The sequence below is a fragment of the Artemia franciscana genome, chromosome 1 (genome assembly GCF_032884065.1).
Source record: "Artemia franciscana chromosome 1, ASM3288406v1, whole genome shotgun sequence".
In the NCBI taxonomy this organism is placed as follows: Eukaryota; Metazoa; Arthropoda; class Branchiopoda; order Anostraca; family Artemiidae; genus Artemia; species Artemia franciscana.
In genome coordinates, this window is record NC_088863.1 from 2,813,993 (window position 1) to 2,836,981 (window position 22,989).

The 22,989-nt window shown below is 33.3% G+C and overlaps 1 protein-coding gene across 1 annotated transcript; it reads right to left on the reverse strand.

Annotated features, from left to right (window-relative positions):
- Positions 1-4,494: 4,494 nt before the first annotated feature.
- Positions 4,495-22,319, reverse strand: LOC136033638 (uncharacterized). The gene is made up of 3 exons (XM_065714451.1): positions 22,161-22,319; positions 11,034-11,120; positions 4,495-4,956 (listed from the first exon to the last, which is right to left on the reverse strand). Exons 1-3 carry the CDS (start codon positions 22,317-22,319, stop codon positions 4,510-4,512), a joined length of 693 nt encoding a protein of 230 aa, XP_065570523.1. The 3' UTR covers positions 4,495-4,509.
- Positions 22,320-22,989: the final 670 nt, after the last annotated feature.

The following is a 22,989-nucleotide window of genomic DNA, read 5'->3' on the forward strand; positions in this document are numbered from 1 at the left end:
ACTTCCACAGCTGGCATATTTAATTTGAGCTATGCACAAATTTTGTCTATTGTTACTACGCAGCCGAATACAATGGCCACTGACGGATCCAGAGGGCGGGGGGACTCCAGCCCCCCTCCCTCCGGTTCTTTCTTGCACCTTATTCCATGTTTTTTTTTTCTGTTTGTCACTCTTTCTTTTAAATAAACTTGTCAATTTAGTAAATTCTTGGCGCCCTTGTCGCATTGCCCCTCTAAGATTTTTCTATTGTTCCATCCTTGACAATGTACTAAATTGTCACTTTTTTCACAGGTGGGAGTTATGTGTCCCAGACCTTGATACTTAGAACAACGAAAAGGAGAACAAATGCTTTTCGAAACTTTGTCAAGTACAAAACAGACAAACTCACTGGGTGACCACACAATATTCTCAATTACAAGAGCAATATACATTTTTTACATTACAAAAGTTTACAAATTTACAATATTTACACACAAGCTGTATGAAAATGTCATGTGTATATTTTTTTATTACAATTCAATAGAAATGCTCTGAGAAGCACGGAGTGATTTAACAATTTTTAAAGAATCAATTTTCAAGTCTGGTAACCCAAACAAAGGGGTATATTGACTTAAGGTATATTGACTTCATAGTCGTAGTAAAATTAGTCTTTTTTATAAAGGGGGGGGGGGGTATTGTATGACTATAACGCGGTTTGTAAGGACAAAATCAGCATAATATTCGTAGTACTAATATTGTACTTATTTCCAAAAAATGACCATCACTAGCTTACATGGGTAGAATTTACACTTTAGAGTCACAGCTAAAAACAAAATAAAAAACAACAACAATACAATACTATAACAAAAAAATATAAACAAATACATGTAAACGTTTATTTTCAAGTTCAAGTTTTTTATTTCAACATTCACAAATAAACAAATAGAATTTGGAAATTCTATGGGAAAATCTATGAGGGTTTGTATTCGCGCCAAAGTCCACATATCTACTTACCTATAATAACAAATCCAATCTCTCTACTCATTAATACACAACTCTCCTTCCCCCCTTTCATTCCTCTCAACCCCACTTCACCCCCTGCCCACCCTTACCTTCCTAGCCACCCGTACTTCCTAGCCCACCCTTACCTCCCAAACCCACCCTTCTTTCCCTAATCATCCTACCACCCATAGTAAAATTCAACATTGTCGAATATATAACATTATCTATATTATAACATAGATATTATACATTATCATATATAATTATCTATATTATCTATCGAATATAGCATAGTTATATTTGCAGGTGTCTATATAAACTTTTTTTTATGGAACAGCTGGTATTTTTGTCTATTAAATAGAGGAGCTTCAAATATACCTTTTAATGTACCTTTTAATATACCTTTTAATGTACCTTTTAATATACCTTTTAATGTGTGTTTTACACTTCTTGAAATGACTATTTCAAAGTTGCAACTGTAAAATAGAAATGTCAATTTGCTAATTTAAGTTTGTAACTGCTAAATAAAAATGCAAAAAACTAAATTTTTAACCTTAAACCTTTAATATTCATATATTATAAGCTTCTAATATATTTGTCAAAATCGATATACTTTTATTGTTTGTAAGTGTGATGCAATGGATATTTTACAAAATTCGAAGGTTTAAAAACAGTTATTAGCCTGTTGCACCCTCATATCAGGAACGTTGCAAGCCTCTTTTCACTGGGGAGAGGGGCAAACTTCGTAGACTTTACGAAATCGTTACCTGATTTCTGCTAAATTTTCTACAGTGATCATGAATTTTGAAAAATTTCTGCCGAAATTCTCACCACCGGCGAAAATTTCCCGAATACCAAAAAATTTAGGGGCGATGCCGTCCCCCACCCCCTCGGGAAGCTCCTGCATGTGAAGACGCAGTGGATTGATGCCTTGTTTAGCAATACGGAGCCCATAGTTCGATTCACGGTGCCGCAGGGCTGAGCGACAGGCTTTCTAGCTGTCTATGGAAAAAAGACGCAGAACCCGAAACGCCGATTTGGCACCCTGTCCACCCAGGCCAGTAGCTAGAATTTCCTACACTCTACGTTTTCTTTGTATTACGTTTTCTTCAAAGACTTATGAGCATGACTGGGGGGTTCAATTTTTTGTAATACCTTTGTAATAATTTCTGAATGGGTGCTTGAATCGCCAACGGCAATTTATCTAGCGGCTTAACAGCGCATACTTGTAATCCTCATAGGAGCTTTATAGCTAAAAAAAAAAAATTTCTGGATGGAGGACAAATGTTTTTAGCCCCTTACTCCTTTCCCCCACGATAAATTTGGTTTTCTTTTGCCCCAGACTCCCCCTTACTATACCCAAAAGCACCTGAAAATCACAGCTCTATCAATTTTTTCAACTTTCCTACCATGCGGTACCTTTGTAATAATTTCTGAATGGGTGCTTGAATCAACACCACCAATTTATCTTTCAGCGCCTATAAACCCCTGCCATATTACGAGTTCTGTCTAGAAGCACTTTTTCCTATTCGTATTCTTTAATTGCAACTTGTATGCTTAGTCCAAGGTATTGAATATGAAATACCCCCTTCCCCCAAATGGAAAGATTTTCATCATACGCCCTTGGCTAAGTGAAAATTATTTTGATATATCACACAAAAAAGCTACGAATCTAGTATGGTTGGGTCTTCCGATGATAGTTAATACTTAAAATCTACTTGAGCCCCTACTCCCACAATGTTTTTACAACCATCTCTTGAGCCATTCCCGAGACATTTCAAGTAATTTCTCAAATTAGAAGTGGCAAATGTATTTCTTTTATTAAAAATATATGAACATATAATAATATAATATAAAAATATCTTCAAATATTATATAAAATAAATATTATATTATATAATATTATAAATATTATATAAACATCAAAAATATTATATAAAACAAATATTATATAATATGAAAATTCTCTCTAAAAATCTCTATAATATAAAATATAATATAATAATAATAATAATATAATATAAAAACATAATATAAAAATACATTTGGAAATTCAAAATATCAGAAACCTTGTGACGGCGTCGTGGATGATGCTGAGTCTCTTAATTAAAGATTTTGAGGTTCATTCTCATATGTCACAAGAAATTGCTAATTACTCTTTGTGAATTTAATTTTTTCTTTAGAAATTCAATTTTTAACCATTTATTTCTAACCGCTAATTATTATTTCTTTTATGTAATTTTCTTATGTATTTTTTACAGATTTTTTTAATGCAAGCCAATAAAACATAAGTTTTGATTTTACATCACATATGCATTTTTTATAGCCTCTTATTTTCTTTACATTTGACCCTCGCACACATATAGGATTTTGGGTACTTCTCTGTTAAACGAAACACACTCAATAATTACGCTGTGTAAGATCTGACAGAAACCGGTTTTCCTCTCTGGGATTGGTTTTGATTTGCTTGTTTTGAGCGAGAAAAACTATGACGTGTGTATTTTTTTATTTAATATTTAATATATAGAGGTGCTTAGAGGTTAGGTAAGATTTACCTCCTCAACACGAGTGTTGAGGGGGGGGGGGGGCAACACTCCTCACAAACGTAAAAATGTCTGCTCGTTTTAAGTATTATTGTTGCTCCTTACCTTCAGTTGAAAACACTTTTTTTTAATTTAATTTATGATTGTTTGTAAATAATGTCCGAGAAATTCGGCTCCACCACTACCAAAAAATCCCCCTCCCATGGAAAGATCCTCTACACAATTCAATCCCGGTAAAATTCATCCCAGACATCTACCCTTAACGTCTCACATGTAAATTTGAGTGGGCAAAGCGAAAGTAAGACAAATAAAAAGAACTTCACATAGGAATTCTGGCAAATTTCCCCTAGTGTAAAATTTCTCCTGAAAAATTTACCCCACAAATCCCTTCCCATGAAAAATTCTCCTCGTAAAAAAAATCCACCAGCGGAAAATTCATCCGTGATCTTTCTTCTGGTAAAAAATACAAATTCCACAATTTTGCAGATAGGAGCTTGAAACCTCTATAGTGGGGTTCTATGGTGCACGGAATCTGACGATGTGATTTTCGTTAAGATTCTTTGACTTTTATGGGACATTTTCCCCCTTTTCGAAAATCAGGCAAAATTTCTCCGGTTCGCAATCTTTGATGGGTAATACAAAACTTAATGAATCTTATATATTTGGAATCATCATAATAAAACAATTTTTTATATTTATTGACATAAAAATTCCTTTTTTTAGTTTCGCTTATAGTTGAACGGTATCGCTCCTTCCTTACAGTTCGTCACCACTTGATTCATAAAAATGGAATTATTTACCTAAAAATCTTATTACTTGGTTTTCCGAGCATGCTTAAACGCGATGCCCAGTATCGGTGCTATGACCACAGTGATATTAAACGCGTATTTGGATATTATAATATACTTATGAATATTTTCAAATAGTAAATAAGAAATAAAGGTTAACAAAACACCATTATTTCATATCCCGCTTTTGAAGTAATCTAATATTTACTTACTTTATTTTCCCTGTCAATTTCTGGTAAAAGATCCCTAAGCTGATCCCCGTCTGGACGTCCCTCGTTTAAATATGCCTTCATTTTCCCGCCTTCAGGACCATCTTCCCTTCCATCAATTTCACCAGGGACTATTTCATCCGCTTCATTTTTAGACAGCCCCAACTGATTGGCCATATCCTTGTAACTATCCCCCTTCCCTTGCATGAAGTCATTTGGCTTTGAATTCTTGACACCTGGAGGTGGCTGGATATTAGGCAAAATAAGGGGCTTGGGTATTGTATCATCTTGGCTAGATTTTACAGCTGCCTTTTTTAAAACTGGCTCTTTGCCAGGTCTTTGTAGAATATTTTCCTTAACTGAAAGATTCCCTTTCTTTTTAAAATCAGGTTGGACAAGTGAAGGTCCATCTGGATTCTTCTTCGACTGTAGTAGCTAGAAACAAACAAATAGATATAAAAGCAATCTCAGAGCAATAGATTATGTACACCGTGGAGCAAAATACCTAAGCAAACGGGGGGTCAAATTTTTCAATAGTTGATACTCACTGTTTATTTTCTACATCTGTGTTATCTGCATTTCATTCTTGGCTACTAAATTTGGGTATTGTATCATAGTAAAATTGGTGAAATTTTGAAAATGTAAAATTGGGTATTGTATCATCTTGGCTAGATTTTACAGCTGCCTTTTTAAAAACTGGCTCTTTGCCAGGTCTTTGTAGAATATTTTCCTTAACTGAAAGATCCCCTTTCTTTTTAAAATCAGGTTGGACAAGTGAAGGTCCATCTGGATTCTTCTTCGACTGTAGTAGCTAGAAACAAACAAATAGATATAAAAGCAATCTCAGAGCAATAGATTATGTACACCGTGGAGCAAAATACCTAAGCAAACGGGGGGTCAAATTTTTCAATAGTTGATACTCACTGTTTATTTTCTACATCTGTGTTATCTGCATTTCATTCTTGGCTACTAAATTTGGGTATTGTATCATAGTAAAATTGGTGAAATTTTGAAAATGTAAAATTGGGTATTGTATCATCTTGGCTAGATTTTACAGCTGCCTTTTTAAAAACTGGCTCTTTGCCAGGTCTTTATAGAATGTTTTAGCAACCTCAGAGCAATAGATTATGTGTACCGTGGAGCAAAATACCTAAGCAAACGGGGGGTTAAAACATTCAATAGTTGGTGCTCAAACTGTTTATTTTCTACATTTGTATTATTTGCAATTCATTTTTGGCTACTAAATTTACGACCATGCGTCATCGAACTACTCTCTTCTGACTGCCTCCCTTCTTTGACAAAACACTTGAATGGTTTTCTTTTTTTTGAGATGACTCTTAAAACCTGATTCTATTTTTTCTATTGGAGACTTTCTTGTTTGATTTTCTCAAACATTAAAGCAGAGAAAAAACAATATTTGGCAGGTTTTTTACTAGTCTTCGATTCCAGTATCAAATAGGAAGATAAAGTAGAAATTAAAAATAAGACTGAAAAATTGTTTGTTATCCATTTACACAAAAGCTAATAAAGATATCAAAAGAAATGGCATTGGGCCTACATAAAAAAAAAAAAAAAAACGGTTTTTCGACTGAAAGCTGAGGAACGTTAAAACCTAAAACGAACAAAATTACTACATAGGTTAAAGAGGTTGCCCCCTCCTCGTTACCTCACCCTTTACGATAAAGATTTTAGTGCTTTTAGAAAATGATTCTGATTCTAATTAAACGGTCCTTTTGTTTCAGGAGTCGTTTTTAAAGGAATGGCAGATAAGGTCAAACTTAAGAGAAGAGACCAGAGTATCAACGAGGGGGTAGTTCCTTTCATACACGGAAAAATATTCGTTCGTTTTAAATTTTAACATTGCTCCTATTTTCCAGTTGAAAAAAAAAATATTTTTTTATTTAATTTCTGATTGTTTCAGAAATTGAATTTTTTAATTTCGTGCCAAAAATTTCTGATCCTTTCCCAAGTAATGCCAAAAAAAAACATGTGTAGAGAGGTTTTCCCGGAAATCCATCTTAAGTTTTGGAAGGCATCTTCGACAAAACGGGTATTGACCACAAAATCCTCATCGGGTTGAGCATCCAGAAACTGATCCAGAGCTACTTCATAAGATTGCTCCTTGATGGGATTAAATAAAAAAAACTAGTTTTTGGACTGAAAGTAAGGAGCGACATTAAAACTTGTCGCCTCCTCAACGCCTCGCTTTACGGAATTGCGGAGGGTACAACCCATTTCATATACGGAGTAATTTCTGTTTGTTTTAAGTTTTAATTTCGCTCCTTACTTTCAGTTAAAAAACTATATTTTTTTTTATTTAATTTCTGGACGTTTTTGAGTTAATGGATGTTTGATTTTGGCTCTCCGCACATAAATTATTAAAATGAAATTTGCATATTAATTCTTTTTTTTTGGCTAAATGGCTTTCTCTTAGTTTTATAAGACGATTTTGAGAAATAAGGGGTGGGGAAGGAGGCCTAGTTGCCCTCCAATTTTTCGGTTACTTAAAAAGGCAACTAGAACTTTTAATTTTTAACGAACGTTTTTATTAGTAAAAAATATACGTAACTTAAGAATTAACTTACGTAACAAACTTTTATATTCTTATATTTTTATTATGTATATGAGGGGGTTTGTCGCCTCGTTAATACCTCGCTCTTTATACTAAATCTTAAGTTTTGTCCCAATTCTTTAAGAGTGACCTCTGAATCAGAAAGACCGTAGAATAAATGGTTGAAATTACTAAAAATACTTTAGCATAAAGAGTGAGGTATTTATCTCCTCCTAAATACCTCGTTCTTTATGCTAAAGTATTTTTAGAACCCCTCATATGCGTAATAATCTCTGTTCGTTTTAAGTTTTAATGTTACTCCTTACTTTCAATTGAAAAAACTTTTTCATGTTTATTTTTTCATTGTTTTTTTTATAGTAATGCTAGAAAATCCCGCGCCCTTTTCATTGAATTTCTCTTCCCTCATGATATATTCCTCCAAGGACAGATCCTCCCACATAGCCCACTCCCCTCAACCCCACCCCCAAACCAAAAAATCCCCTTGATTATGTCTGTACACTTCCCAATAACCATGACTGTATATAAACACCGGTCAAAGTTTGTAACTAGCAGCCCCTCCCCCAGGGCCTGTGGGGGAGAAAGTCATCCCCAAAGACATAGTTATTATAGTTTTCGATTATGGGGAACAAAATTGCTATCTCGAAATTTTGATCCGTTGACTTTGGGAAAAAATGAGCATGAGAAGGGGCCTAGGTGCACTCCAATTTTTTGGTTTCTTAAAAAGGGCACTAGAACTTTTCATTTCCGTTAGAATGAGCCCTCTTGCGACATTCTATGTCGCAAGTCATCGATACGATGACCCCTGGGAAACAAAAAAAACAAATAAACACGCACCCGTGATTTGTCTTCTGGCAAAAAATACGAAATTCCACATTTTTGTAGATAGGAGCTTGAATTTTTGCTATAGGGTTCTCTGATACGCTGAATGCGATGGTGTGATTTTCGTTAAGATTCTATGACTTTTAGGGGGTGTTTCATCCTATTTTCCAAAATAAGGCAAATTTTCTCAGGCTTGTAACTTTTTGATGACTTTTGATGAATTGATGAAAATTATATATTTAAAATCAGCATAAAAATTCGATTCTTTTGATGTATCTTTTAGCATCAAAATTCCGTTTTTTAGAGTTTCGTTTACTATTGAGCCGGGTGACTCCTTACTACAGTTCGTTACCACGAACTGTTTGATCAGGGGCAGAAAAATCAGATTCGTAATTTGCATACCATTCAGCTTCTGGAATGTCAGCTGAGGACGGTGACGAGGAAGGGGATGCTGATGAGGATATAAATTTAAATACCATATTTCGATCTTGCTTTGCACGGGCAGTACAGCTATTAATAAGATCTTTACGATGATGAGCAAGAATTTTGGAAAACTTCGGCTTCGTAAAGATCCTGCTTGTCCAAAGGAAGTAAAAAGACCTGGATTTGTAGACCATCCAGTAGCAATCCCTTTGAAGACACGTTGCATGGAGACAGCTTGTTTTTCGGCAAAGTGGAGGGCATGACATATTTCAGCATAATATATACCAAGACAAATCAGGACCTCATTCTTTGGCAACTGGACTGACTTTTGAAGGAGGTGAAATGGGACATTAATTTTACTTAGAACCGAGTCGGCCGACTCAATGAATTGAATTTGGTCAATCTTTGACCAGTCACAACGATACCGCCACGCTGAGGAATCATGTGCCAGTGGAGAAACCAAAGATGGCACACCGATAGAGCAAGAGTCTCCTGCTATAACACAAGGTAAAACTAGAAGCAGAATTTTTCCTACACAAGAACCTTTTCGCACGATAAAGCAAATAATCGCTCTGACTGATCATTGAATCAGTCAGATCCAATTGACTTATGCAAAATTTTCTCTGGAAAGTTCGACTCCGGAAACCTCCCTCCCAACGATAAATTCTCCAAGTAGAAAATTGTTTTCCGCAGAGCCATCCTCCCCCCAGAAAGAAGGTCAGTATTCTTCCCAATAACAAATTCTATAGGTAAACAATAGGCAAATTTCAGAGATTGCAGCCCTTTCTCTGGGGCCTTTGGGGGGGGTCAGGTCATCCCAAAAGACAAAGTTATAAGATCTTTCCAGATCAACAAAATGACTCTGTCAAAATTTTAATCGGATGACTTTGAGAAAACAAAGGGCATTGGAGGGGGAGAGGCTTGTTGCCATCCAATCATTTTGATCACTTAGAAAGGGTACTGGAACTTCTAATTTCCATTCAAATGAGTCCTCTCCCGATCTTCTAGGACAATTGATTCGATATGATCACTCCTAGGAAAAAAATAAATAAACACGCATCTGTGATCTTTCTTCTGGCAAAGTACACCAAATTCTACATTTTGCAGATAGTAGCTTAGGACCAATACAGTACAGTTCTCTAATGGGCTGAATCTGATGGTGCAATTTTCGATTTGCACCATCAGATTCAGCCCAATTGCAACCCCAATTGCCCCAGCCCCAATTGCACCCCAATTTTCGATATGATTCCTTTTCCGAAAATCAAGCAACTTTCTTCAGGCTCGTAGCTTTTGAATGGTAATATTGAACTTAAAGAATCTTATATATTTGGAATCAACATATAAAGCTAATTCGTTATCAGAATTCTGCTTTTTCGAATTTCAGTAAGTATTGGGGCGAGTCGCTCCTTACTAACGGTTCGTTGCCACGAACTGTTTGAAAAAACAAGCGATAGATAAATCAAAATAATATTAAAAAAATATATCATACTCAATAAAAACAAGAATTTTCAAATTATAAGGTATGCAATTCACCATAAATAATATTTAGCTGCATTTTAAAAAAAAAGGACAAAGCTGATTAGAAGAACCTAAAGCAAAACCAAATGAAACAACATTATTTGTCTAGCGTCGTGTCTGATTAATTTGGCCAAAATTTATTTATTTAGTTTTTTATTTTATTTTTCTTAAGTTGACGCCGCATTAAGGTCAAAATCTTCCTGCAAGAAAGATCGAGATTCAATTATCAAGCTTTACTTTTGTAATAGTTTTTCTTTTAGTATTAATAAATTGATTGAAAAAATATAAAAACATAAATTCTCGTAATAAATTAGCATTACAAAGTCAAATGCTCCAAAAAGAGTCCTTAGACACCATAACAAAAATTATACGTTTTAGTAAAATTTCGTGAGAAGGATTTTCAATGTTTGATCTTTATAACGACAACGGGAGTTTTACATTCGGCAAAGTCAAAATGTAACGAAGTAGCAGCCCTAATATGATCAGAAGGGTATGGGCCCTGATATGTTGGTAAGTTCGAAAGTCTGAAATCCAAGCACAATCAAAAGGACATTGAATTTTGGAGAAATAGTATTTGGTTACAATGTCGCACAGAAACAATAGCAAAAAACGGGTTCTGAAGAAAAATATATGAAAGAATACGTATCTACCAATTGTAAAACCCAAGAAGATCCGATTTTTACATATGATGTATCTAATCGAAAACAAGTTTCTTCTGCAGGGGATTGGTCTGTGGACTGTAGAGGTTCATTCTGTCACGTTCATATGTTCATCATAGTCTGTCACGTTCATATGTTCATCATAGTCTGTCACGTTCATATGTTCATCATAGTCTGTCACGTTCATTGGACATACCATTACAGTGGTGATGTTTATAGCATACAGTACGCACATACATGTTTAAAACTTATACACTGGGTATTAAGTACGTATTGTGTACAGATTCCAGCCTTACAGTACCATTAAAGGACAGATGTCTAGTATACAGGAGGTCATGCGTTCAGATCCTATAGACTACAACGGTTTTTTTTTTTTTTTTTTTGGCTTACAAAGAAGGCAGGAAGAATCCATTCTATAAAAAAAATTTTGACAACACCAAATTTAAATGCATATAACATACTATGCATTTACAGCCTTGTGGGCCCTATAATAAACCCCTTTATACTATTAAACCCCTTACCTTATCTGCAGAATTCAACCTGTCTTCGAGATTTTTAATTTGCTGTTGTGACTCCTGTAATTTGGCTTGTAATGATGATACTTGAACCTGAAATACAAAACTGTTCTATAAACAAACAGCCACATAAAAATATTTTAAAATCACAAAAGGAAAACGGACTTTAAAGTCACAAAGGGAAAACGAAAAATAAACAACTCTAAAAGGGGCGAAACACTTTCAGATCTACTCCTCGGATTTATATGATGTACTTCTAAAGCAACAAGTATTAATAATAATTTATTTTCTACCCACGATTTTACAAAAGCAGAAGAATACTAAAAAGAAAAACAAAATCATCAAGACACAAATCATCAAAAAGCACTAAGAGACATAAAAGTACGAGAAACTGAACCTAATTTCGAGAAAAGACGGTGGAATCGACCAAGGCACAATGGTGCATCATTTGGAGTTTCCACTGTAAGTTAGAAATTTTGGAATAATATTCAGTAATTAATTTACTATTACAGAAAAATTAAGAAAGGTAAGCGAAAATTTACGATGACGGTCAAGACCGGATCCAAAATTTTTTGTGGGGTTTTATAAAAAAAAAAAACTTTAAAAACACATCAAAATTGTTAATGTTAATTTTTGTTGCGCTTTTATGAGTCGGACAAACCTTTCGGGGCGGGAGAAGTGTCAAATACCCTATTCCCTCCTCCTCCTGGATACGGCCTTGATAATGGTAATGTTCGATGTTTATTCGTACAGAGTTATCACAAAATCTGGAGTATAGCCTAGATAGGAAAGAGCTAAGTTATAGACCAGAAATAGTGATTTACAAATAGCAAAACCTAGCCAGCAAAAGGAATTTACTTGTAGAATAAGAAATAAGGTTTCAATCCAACGGATCAGATCCTGCAGAACAATTAAACACCAGCTCCTGCAACACTTTTAACGTTACTCTTAATTCAGCTACACACAGTTCAATCACCGTGCCTACAGAGTTTGAGTGGAAGGAACCGCAGCATCACGTTACCCTCCTCTCGAGAGGTGATCCTAAAGATTCCAGTCTAGTTTTGTTGCAATTATTCACATTTTCATGAATTTGAACATTTTCTAGCACGGATTGTTAATTTGTTGTTTGTCTGATATTTGCACTTGCTAAAAAGATTTGACCAGCCAGTAGCTACTCGATGTACTTGATTTTTGGCTTTATTTGGCTTTGCTAAAAAAGATTTGACCAGCCAGTAGCTACTCGATGTACTTAATTTTTGACTTTGTTAAAAAAGATTTGACCAGCCAGTAGCTACTCGATGTGCCTGATTTTGGCTTTTTTTTGGCTTTCCTAAAAAAGATTTGACCAGCCAGTAGCTACTTCATGTACTTGATTTTTGGCTTTTTTGGCTTTGCTAAAAAAGATTTGACCAGCCAGTAGCTGCTCCATGTACTTGATTTTTGGCTTTGCTAAAAAAGACTTGACCAGCCAGTATCTATTCGATGTACTTTATTTTTGGCTTTTTTTCTTGATGCGCATGTGAAAAAGACAACCCCCCTTCAATTATGAATGTATTTGTTTGTGGCATCAATGTATGATGATTCTCCTTTTTTTCCGCATTGTTCTACTATGAAAACTGTTAACTTTTGTCGTATTTTTATTTCTTTTTTTTTATTGCTAGATCTTGCAATAAATCTTCTAATAACCGAGGTTTCTAGATGTTTTTACATTTATTACTAAGAACATTATCACAACTTAAGCTTCCAATTTCCGAACTACGATGAGTTTTTGACTGAAGTTCGGTTCCGAGTTCATGTCATTATTTCGAGAAACATCAATACACATTTTAGGTTTGAAATCATATGCTCAAGTGACACCCATAATACGTCAATAAGGTAATAACGACAATATCTGGATTAAAGGTAAAGAATACGGCATCGGACTTTAAGAGTGCTCACAGGCGGTGCTGATCTCCGTTTATTGGCCCTTCAGCCAGGAAGTGCAATGGGAACTGGGGGCCAACCATCCTGTGCTTTCGCACACCCTTCCTGTTTACCTCTCTCAGATTTCTCCAGGTACCCATTTAGAGCATTAGAGTCAACTCTGGTTGAGCTTACAGAGTCAAGCCATTGACAAATTTGGATTAGTCCAAAGATTTTCAGGTAAGGCCAAACAGTTATAAGTAACACTCACAACAAGGTAAAATAGATAATTAATAAGACGCAGAAAAAATGAGCATTGAAAATACAGGTATATACTGGTTCGAACCACGTGAAGGGGGAGGGTGTATTTTAAGGCCACCTTCTCTTTTTCCATGTAACCAATCCTTAAGACCATTCTTGAAAGAATTCTGGTTTCAATGAGGTGCAAGATTTCTACCATTCTTCTAACTGTATCTAGAACAAGTGTATGAGAAAAGCGATTAAAAAATGAAATAAACACTCTTTAATGATATTAAAACAGACTTAATGATCAAATTTATTGAAACAGTTTTGAAGCAGGTTTTGAAACAGGCGTAACATGTTTATAATAATAATTCACTTATATTTTACAAGAAATAATTTATATAAATAAAATAATAATAAATAATAATGATAAATAAAATAATAATTTACAAGCAAAAGAAAGTGGAGCAACAAGAAGAAAATTATCTATAAGAAGTTGAAAGAAAGAGGGCTCGAAAAATAGAAATCGAAGGCTCGAAAAATATAAATTTAAAGAGATAGAATAGAGAGTGAAAGAAAGAGGGCTCTCCAGCAGCCTATTTGAGAGAACGATATATCGCTCTAGTTGCAGAATGTCTATAATCTAGATAAACGAGGTTTGGGGGAGAAGAGGGTCTCGGCAAGCCCTGAATTATTCTGATTTAAGAGGTTTCAAGTATATGTATCTAAATTCTCGGGGAAGGAGGGATATTGGGCCCTAGAACCTGACCTGAAGATTCTATTTTGCAAAAATATTATCAGTCTTAGTATCAATTTGGTTTCACCAAAGGGCCACCCCTGTGACCACCTTTACACTATGACATAGGGATAAAGCCGTCTGTAAACAGGTTATTAACATAATTTGGTGCCCTTGCCCTATAGACTAGCATGAACCTCGTCCCCTGTCAAGGCCTATTTTGAGGATTTAGACCATTCTGTTTAAAACAGCCATCTAGAAATTTTTGTCCGATGCCAAGAGGAGTATCAAGGATATGATTTATATTTAAATGATCAATATCTGACTATCCCCTAGATGACACCTCGGTATTCTGAGTAAAAGATACGAACATAGGCCAACAAATTTAAGGAGAAACTTCCCCCTGGTATGGTCACTTTTGGCTTTTGATTTAAGCATTTTTTTTATTATTTTCTTTATTTATTTAACCTACCCGTTGGGCATCTTTTCGGTTCAACAGGCAAGTTAAGATTCAAATTTCAACGATTTCCCGGGATAAAACGCTCGAATCAACAATCCTTTTATCCAATTGGACAAATTGAATGAATGATTAGGTTAAGGAATGTTACCAAACAAAAATCTTAATTCAGTGAATGAATTATAGCAGTGAAAGTCAAATTAAATCATAAATGAATGCAGTGTTAATATATAAATGAATTCAATCAAAGGACCAGAAAAATGAAGACGCGGAGAAGATAACAATCAATTATTGTTATTAATTATACACTGTTAATTATAATTATACACAATTAACAATATATAATTGTTAATCAACTAATTGAAATTATTAAAAACAATTAATTATTATTTTATTGTGCATGGTTTATTGTGTAGGGACCAGAAAAATGAAGACACAGAGAAGATAACAATTAATTATTGTTATTAATTATAATTATATATAAATAACAATATATAATTATTAATCAACTAATTAAAATTACTAAAAACAATTAATTATTATTTTACTGTGTATGGTTTATTGTGTAAGGACCCATAAAAATGAAGACACGGAGAAGATAACAATTAAATATTGTTATTAATTATATGCTATCAATTATAATTAAATAATTAACAATATATAATTGTTAATCAACTAATTACAATTACTAAAAATATTTAATTATTATTTTGTTGTGTAAGGGCCAGAAAAATGAAGACATAGAGAAGATAACAATTTATTATTGTTAATAATTATACATTGTTAATTATAATTGTATAAATTAACAATATATAATCGTTAATCAACTAATTGCAATTACTAAAAACAATTAATTATTATTTTATTGTGTAAGGTTGACATGGTGTTGTAGAGATTATGCCAAGTTGAAGATTGTCAACCTTTATTTTGATGCAAGGGTGGAAATAACACATGTACATTGAGGAAGTAGGAATCCGATAAATTCAGGGGCGCAACTATAGGGGGTAAAACGTTTGAACCCCCTCCCTCAAAACTTTGGTCCGATTGGTTAAAAAAAAATGATAGATATGCAAATAAATGAATTTGCAAGCCCCAATCTCTCTGAAGAGAAATCTGAATACAGCCTCAGTTGAATTCACCCAAAATTAGCCGTTCGAAAATCATCTGGAAGAAAACTCCTGAACGATTTTATTATTCGATTTCAAATCCCTTGGAAAATTCTGTTTATATTAAAATACGAATTAATGAAGTTTTAATTCCCTATTTTGTCGGATTAATTCAGTTTCCCGGCAGTTTAAGGTCTCACTGTCAGTCAATTAAATTCAAAGAATGTTTGGAAGAAGTTAAAACTGATGTATCATCCTTGTTTTGTCCGAGGCTTGGTCATGGTAACGAAGCTGAAAAGGAATTATGGACCTGAAGAACCCTTGCTTAGAACGAATTCCGAAAAGAACTGACACCAATCTAGTTTTTGATACTTTTAAAAAACAAGGAAAGAAATTGTAAAATACAACAAACGCCGATCGGTTGACGGCGCGCCACCCATCAGTTTTAAGCAGCGTGCCAGTGGAATTTTCTGGCACGTCAGCGGCGCACCGCCACCGACTGTAACTACGTCCACCACAGCCATATTTTATTTCGGTACAGCTTTGGGGACTAGTTGTGAAAGGGTGTCTAGTAAACCAGAGAATGTCAAAACATACAATGACAGCGATATCAAATCGAAACACTTATTCCACCGCAATGCCGTATATAGAATCACATCCGAAGATGGAAAAATAAGTTCGGAGCTGCCCAGAGTTTATTTTTTCTATTCAAAATTATAAGGATTAAATACGAGATGATTGGAAACATTGCCTAAAAGTTTAGGACTGAAGGAGGGGCTCAAAGTCCCCTCACCTACGTAGGAGCTTTTAAAGCTATATTAACTTTCTCGTATGTTGTCATATGTTGTATCAGATTCAGTTAATACGAGCTTCCACATGTAAATATATGGCTTACTTAATAACTCGCCAATCGCCACACTTCTGCTATTCATTAAACTGTGCATTAAAGCCCAAAGGACATAATCATCAACCTTAACATAAAAAAACAAAAAAAAATTATTTTAATGACTTTAAATGCAAACCCAATTTCCCCCCCCCCTAAAAAATGGGATGAATACTTCATCTTCTGTTTTCCTACTTTAGTAATTAATACAAATCAGTACTTGAATGAGGCCTTAACCCTACTCATCCATCCAATGACATAGGTCAAACAACATATCCATACACAATCAACCATAAAGAATAATCCATGGACGGACTTCTTGGCTCCTCCCCCCATAAAAATGCTGGAGATTTGCCTCTGATCTTCTATATATTTCCCAATTCCCATCATATATCTATCTATATCAGGCATCAAAATTTGTTCCTTATTTGAAATATTTGCCTAGACTAAGATGTTTGAGCCTACTATCTCTCCAATTCAGGAAGGGTAGATTGCACTTAGTTACTACATTTTAGATTAGGTTTTAAGGATTTTAAGAAAGGTTCTTTTTTAAATTGATTCGTTAAATAATGGAATTACAGCTTTCAAAACAGCCATGGTTGGACCCTGTTTTTATGAAGGGCAATATATAGCAACCATGGCATTTGTATAATCTATTCACTCAGTACCCCTAAACAGGGGCAAATTTCATGAATTTGTCTTTTCATGCATTCTGATGTATTTGCTTATTTTTGTAGAGCAATCAGCCTAGGGGGTTGATTTGTTATTGTGGTACCAATCAATACCCAGGGGTAGAGTTCTTGTTTATTCTCTTTTTATTTATTATCTATTTGTAATAAGACAAGCCTATGGCTTACTCTGTTGTTGTTTTAAATAAATAAATATCAAAGTGTGTGTCTTTACCTGTATGCATTACTATGATATGTGTAATCATGGGATCTTTGTGATGTTTGTGTAATCACCAATAAACTTTAAGAGATCATTGAGTACCCTCTTGCAAAGTTTTTAGGTACAAAATTCCTCCCAAGGCCTTCTTCATGCTTTTCTTCTTGATTGTTAATTATGAATTCTGTCATCTAACACACTACCAAAATTATAAATTTCTTTTTCATTAAATTCACTGAATTTTGAATTGAACCTAATACTTTTTTTTTAAATGAAAAGTACTATCATCACCTTACACATGGGGAACATTTACCAGCAAGAGGAAGTTGGGAAGGAAAACTTCTATACAAAATGGATCTTATTTGCAAATCATTTCCTGGCTCTTTGCATATGCAATCAAAATAAATTAATAAGATATATATATATATATATATATATATATATATATATATATATATATATATATATATATATATATATACTAGCTGTTGGGGTGGCGCTTCGCGCCACCCCAACACCTAGTTGGTGGGGGCGCTTCGCGCCCCCCCAAGCCCCCCCGCGCGCGTAAGTCGTTACGCGCCATAATAGTTACGCGCCATTGTAGTTGTGTCCCTATGTCCCACCTGTGAATATAGATATATATATATATATATATATATATATATATATATATATATATATATATATATATATATATATATTTATATATATAAATATATGCGAATATACAACATTCTTTGCTGTCCCATTGTCTTTGCATATAAATAGATTGTCAGGTTTACCGACTCTTGAACATGCAACATATAATGGTCCATGGGAAAACAATCTGTATTCAGATCTATACCTCATGATTCTAATGATTGCCCTTGAGCTTTGTTGATGGTGATTGCTAATCGACCATTCCCTGTCCCGGTGTCCCGGTCGTCATTTATATCCCCCTGTTTCCCCCGGTGTCCCCGTTGTAGTTGTGTCCCTGTGTCCCGGTCGTCATTTATATTCCCTGTGTCCCGGTCGTCATTTGTATCCCGGTGTCCCGGTCTGTATATACATTCGTTTTTTAGTTTTGTTTTTCTCCTTTATTTTTTTCCTTTTTTTTCTTTTTTAGTTTATTTAGATTTTTAGATTTTTTAGTTTTTTTATTAGTTTTTAGTTTTTTTTTCTTTTTAGTTTTTTTTGTAGTTTTTACCTTCTTTTTAGTTTTGTTAGTTTTTTTTTTTACTTATGTCCTGGTCGTCATTTATACTCCCTGTGTCCCGGTGCTTTGTTGATTGCTAATCGAACATTCCTTTTGTCCTGGTCGCTTTCTCTTTGAGTGTCGTCATTTATTTTTTTCTTTTTTAGTTCTTTTAGTTTTTACCTTTATTAGTTTTTTTTAGTTTTTTAGATGAAAATTTTTTTTATTTTTTTCCTTTTTTTCTTTTTAGTTTTTTATTGGTTTTTACCTTTATTTTAGCTTATTTTTCAGTTTTTTCCTTTTTTTTATTTTTTTTTTATTTTTTTTTATTTTTTAGTTTTTTACCTTTTTTTAGTTTTTTTAGTTTTTTAGCTTTTTTACTTTTTTTATTAGTTTTTAGTTTTTTTTTGTAGTTTTTGCCCTTTTTTAGTTGTTTCAGTTTTTTTTAGTTTTTTATTGGTTTTTACCTTTATTTTAGCTTATTTTTCAGTTTTTTCCTTTTTTTTAGTTTTTTTAGTTTTTAGTTTTTTTAGTTTTTTACCTTTTTTTAGTTTTTTTAGTTTTTTTAGTTTTTTAGCTTTTTTATTTTTTTTATTAGTTTTTAGTTTTTTTTGTAGTTTTTGCCTTTTTTTAGTTTTTTTAGTTTTTTAGCTTTTTTCATTTATACTCCCTGTGTCCCGGTACTTTGTTGATTGCTAATCGAACATTCCTTTTGTCCTGGTCGCTTTCTCTTTGAGTGTCGTCATTTATTTTTTTTTCTTTTTTAGTTCTTTTAGTTTTTACCTTTTTTAGTTTTTTTTAGTTTTTTAGATGAAATTTTTTTTTAGTTTTTTCCTTTTTTTCTTTTTAGTTTTTTATTGGTTTTTACCTTTATTTTAGCTTATTTTTCAGTTTTTTCCTTTTTTTTAGTTTTTTTTTATTTTTTATTTTTTTTAGTTTTTTACCTTTTTTTAGTTTTTTTAGTGTTTTTAGTTTTTTAGCTTTTTTACTTTTTTTATTAGTTTTTAGTTTTTTTTTTTGTAGTTTTTGCCTTTTTTTAGTTTTTTCAGTTTTTTTTTTAGTTTTTTATTAGTTTTTACCTTTATTTTAGCTTATTTTTCAGTTTTTTCCTTTTTTTTAGTTTTTTTTAGTTTTTAGTTTTTTAGTTTTTTACCTTTTTTTAGTTTTTTTAGTTTTTTAGCTTTTTTATTTTTTTTATTAGTTTTTAGTTTTTTTTGTAGTTTTTGCCTTTTTTAGTTTTTTTAGTTTTTTAGCTTTTTTATTAGTTTTTAGTTTTTTTTGTAGTTTTTGCCTTTTTTTAGTTTTTTTAGTTTTTTAGCTTTTTTATTTTTTTTATTAGTTTTTAGTTTTTTTTGTAGTTTTTGCCTTTTTTTAGTTTTTTCAGTTTTGACGTCACCTGATCCAGTTTTTTCAGGTGACGTCACCTGATCCATCCACAGACAGACAGACAACTTATTTTTATATATATAGATATATAAATAAATTATGAGTCTTCTTTTTCATCACTGCTATCAGGGCATTGAAACATCATAGGCTATGTTATTAGGGCTATATGGGACTATCAGACACATTTATGAATGAACTAACTAGTCTACTCGGAAAGAACACAATTATAAATAAATATTATAGATAAAATAAGTATTATAAATAATACATATAAATTAATAAGGCTAATTGGTAAAATTATGACAGTTCCCATTACTGACTCACCAATAAAACGAACATACGAATCAATGCCCCCTTTTACGCTCCTCAAGAATATAATAATCGCTTCTACTGCAAACTCAAATTGAAGCGCTTTTTGAGCTCTTAAAAAAGACGCATTTTCAATGAAAGTAAGAGTTATTGCTCATTTCCAACAAAATAATACTATGTTTTCTCAGTGCTATCTTTTCTCAGTCGTTTTTGAGAAAAATAAGGCTACATTTTCTCAGTGCCAGAATTATTTATAATAAGGTTAGTCTAGGTTAGGTCAAAAAGTGCTTAAATTTGAATCCCCAATAGAAGCGATCATTAGCCTACATTTGTAGAGAGCATAAAAAAAGGCATCAAGTGATACATTCACCTAATTGGCAAGTCAATAATATGAACTGTCATAAATCTACCAGCTAATTTGCATAAATGCAGGGTAATGGCAACTTTGTTAACTCAGGAAATAACTCTATTATGGAAAACCTGATATTTGAAAAAAAAAATGATATTTGTGTTTATCAATTATGTGTGGGGAAATTTTAAAACACTTATTTTTACAGTAGCCTAAACTCATCATTAATAGGCCTATGCAGAGAGTTTTAAACGGAATAAATTCTGTGGAGGGGGAGATTTTCCCCGAATTTCAAGTAAATTTATGCATATTTGAATAATTTTGCTCAGAAAAAGGTGAATACATCAATTGATGCCATTTTTATTCTCTTTCCTGATTCTATAATTGCTTCTAAGAAAAGTTCCAGTTTGAGCCCTTAATTGGGCTCAAACAGCCCATAGTAACCAAAAGTTTAAAATACATTTCTAAAAAAAAAACTGTTTAATGAGAAGCTCATTCAGGAATGGTAATTAGGCTTAGCCTATATAGGCTATTTACATCAGTCTTATAAATAAAATATTATTTGTAAGCAAATTTGCAGTTATTTTTTAAAAAGCCTGAAGCTCCTCAAAGGGCATCATAGCAAAATAAAATGTACACCATTGAAATTAGGCTGTTATTTTTGAAAAGCCTAAACTGGAAACTTATAGTCCACCACATCTTCTTTTTCATCACTGCAATCAGGGCATTAAAACATCATAGGCTATGTTATTAGGGCTATATGGGATCATCAGACACATTTATGAATGAGCTGATTAGTCTACTCGGAAAGAACACAAAAGGAATCAAGTAGTGTGTAACTGCTTCCTACCTATGGAATCTTAGAATGCTAAAGAATCTTGTTGGTTGTACATTTACAGAAGTTGGAAAAATGTGTCTTAAGCCTAGCCCACATTTAAACAATTGTCTGGTGACCAAAAAAGGCCAATTGCATTGGCTGCTTAAAATAACCTGAGCAAAACGTAACCGTCTCATCAATATACAATGAAATTTAAAGCAATAAAAGCCGGCTTAAAAAAAAAAATTATAGCTGGCTTCATTAAAATCTCCAGTCCCTATATTCGAATTCCTCATCTAACTTAACTGCCACGAAACTTTGAACATAAAATTGATCGCTTTCCAAAACCTGGTGAGAAACCTGGTGTCTTGTGTTTGATGGTTGTTTCCATCCTTATAACCTACTACTACAATGTTTTCGTACTTCGCTTATAATTAAAAGAAAATTGAAAAAAAATAAAAAAGTAAAATACATAAATAAAAAAAGTAACTTTGAATTTAAATCATTCAACCATTTTCCAAAACGTAACGGTTTAACCGACTCTTGAACTGGCTAGGTTGAATAATCCGAGTTTCAAACACTATCAACGAAGATAGTTCCTGAGCTTTGCATGTGGGACCAACTTTAAGTAGTCTTACCTTATTGTAAATAAGTAGTCTTTATAATGATAATGATATTACCGTTTCTTAAGATACACCTTTTCAAACTTAGAAAGGCAGAAATGGAGCCCTGTGTTTAAGAAAATGTATAGCAATGGTTAAACCCTATATGATTATTATCCATATTCCAACACAACAAGAAATCTAATAAATTACAAGAAACTACTAAAAAGCTAACCTCCTTTTAACCTTTAAGCTTTAACCTTTTAACCTTTAACCTTTTTTACCTTTAAGCTTCTCTCCTCTTCATGCGCATTTCTAGCATCAGATTTTAAACTTATGAATTCTTTTTCGTATTTTTCCTTCTCTTCGATAAGTTGTTTTAGCGCCTTATCCTTAGATAACTGAAAAAAAACGATAATATTAAAAAAAAAAACATCACTCATAACTGAAAAATGTTTGAATTATCAGACATCATTAGTTCTGAGTTTCATGGATTACGAGGAATATGAATAGACGCTTGACCCAGCAGAAAAAAGAAGAAAGTACAAAGCTATTTAGGAGACTAATTTTGCTGCCATCTGGGAGGGAAGTGAGGTGGAATCTTAATTGTTCAGGGTAAAGGCGAATGATATGCGACATTAGATACCAAGAAACTGAACGAGTGGATTATTCACTTAAGGCCCTTTCACAACAAAGCTTAACTCCGCCATGCAAAAAGTGGGGTAGCATAGTAGCAATGCTACTAGGTAGTTTTCACGGCCTAGTTGGTAGATTTTGTCTGAAAATACCATTTTTGCATATAAAGATACTTTTTACTTAAAGAAAAGCTGTCAAAACAAAAGTTGTGTTACTAAAGTGTTGGCAGCTTTTAGATTTCTGTCGAATTCTGCAACTGGCAGCTAAGAACATCTTCCATACCTAGTTTCAACAATACCAAAATTTAGCTAGCGCTAGGACCAATTTATTTTTTGTAGAATTTCAGATTGGCTGAAAGATTTTATGAAACATCTGATTGATTCAAATTAGGGCTAGCAAGATCTTCGTATTAGCAAAATCTCATTGTGAATGGCTTAGGTAGTGTTAATAGCGTGAACAATCCTCTGAAGATATAAA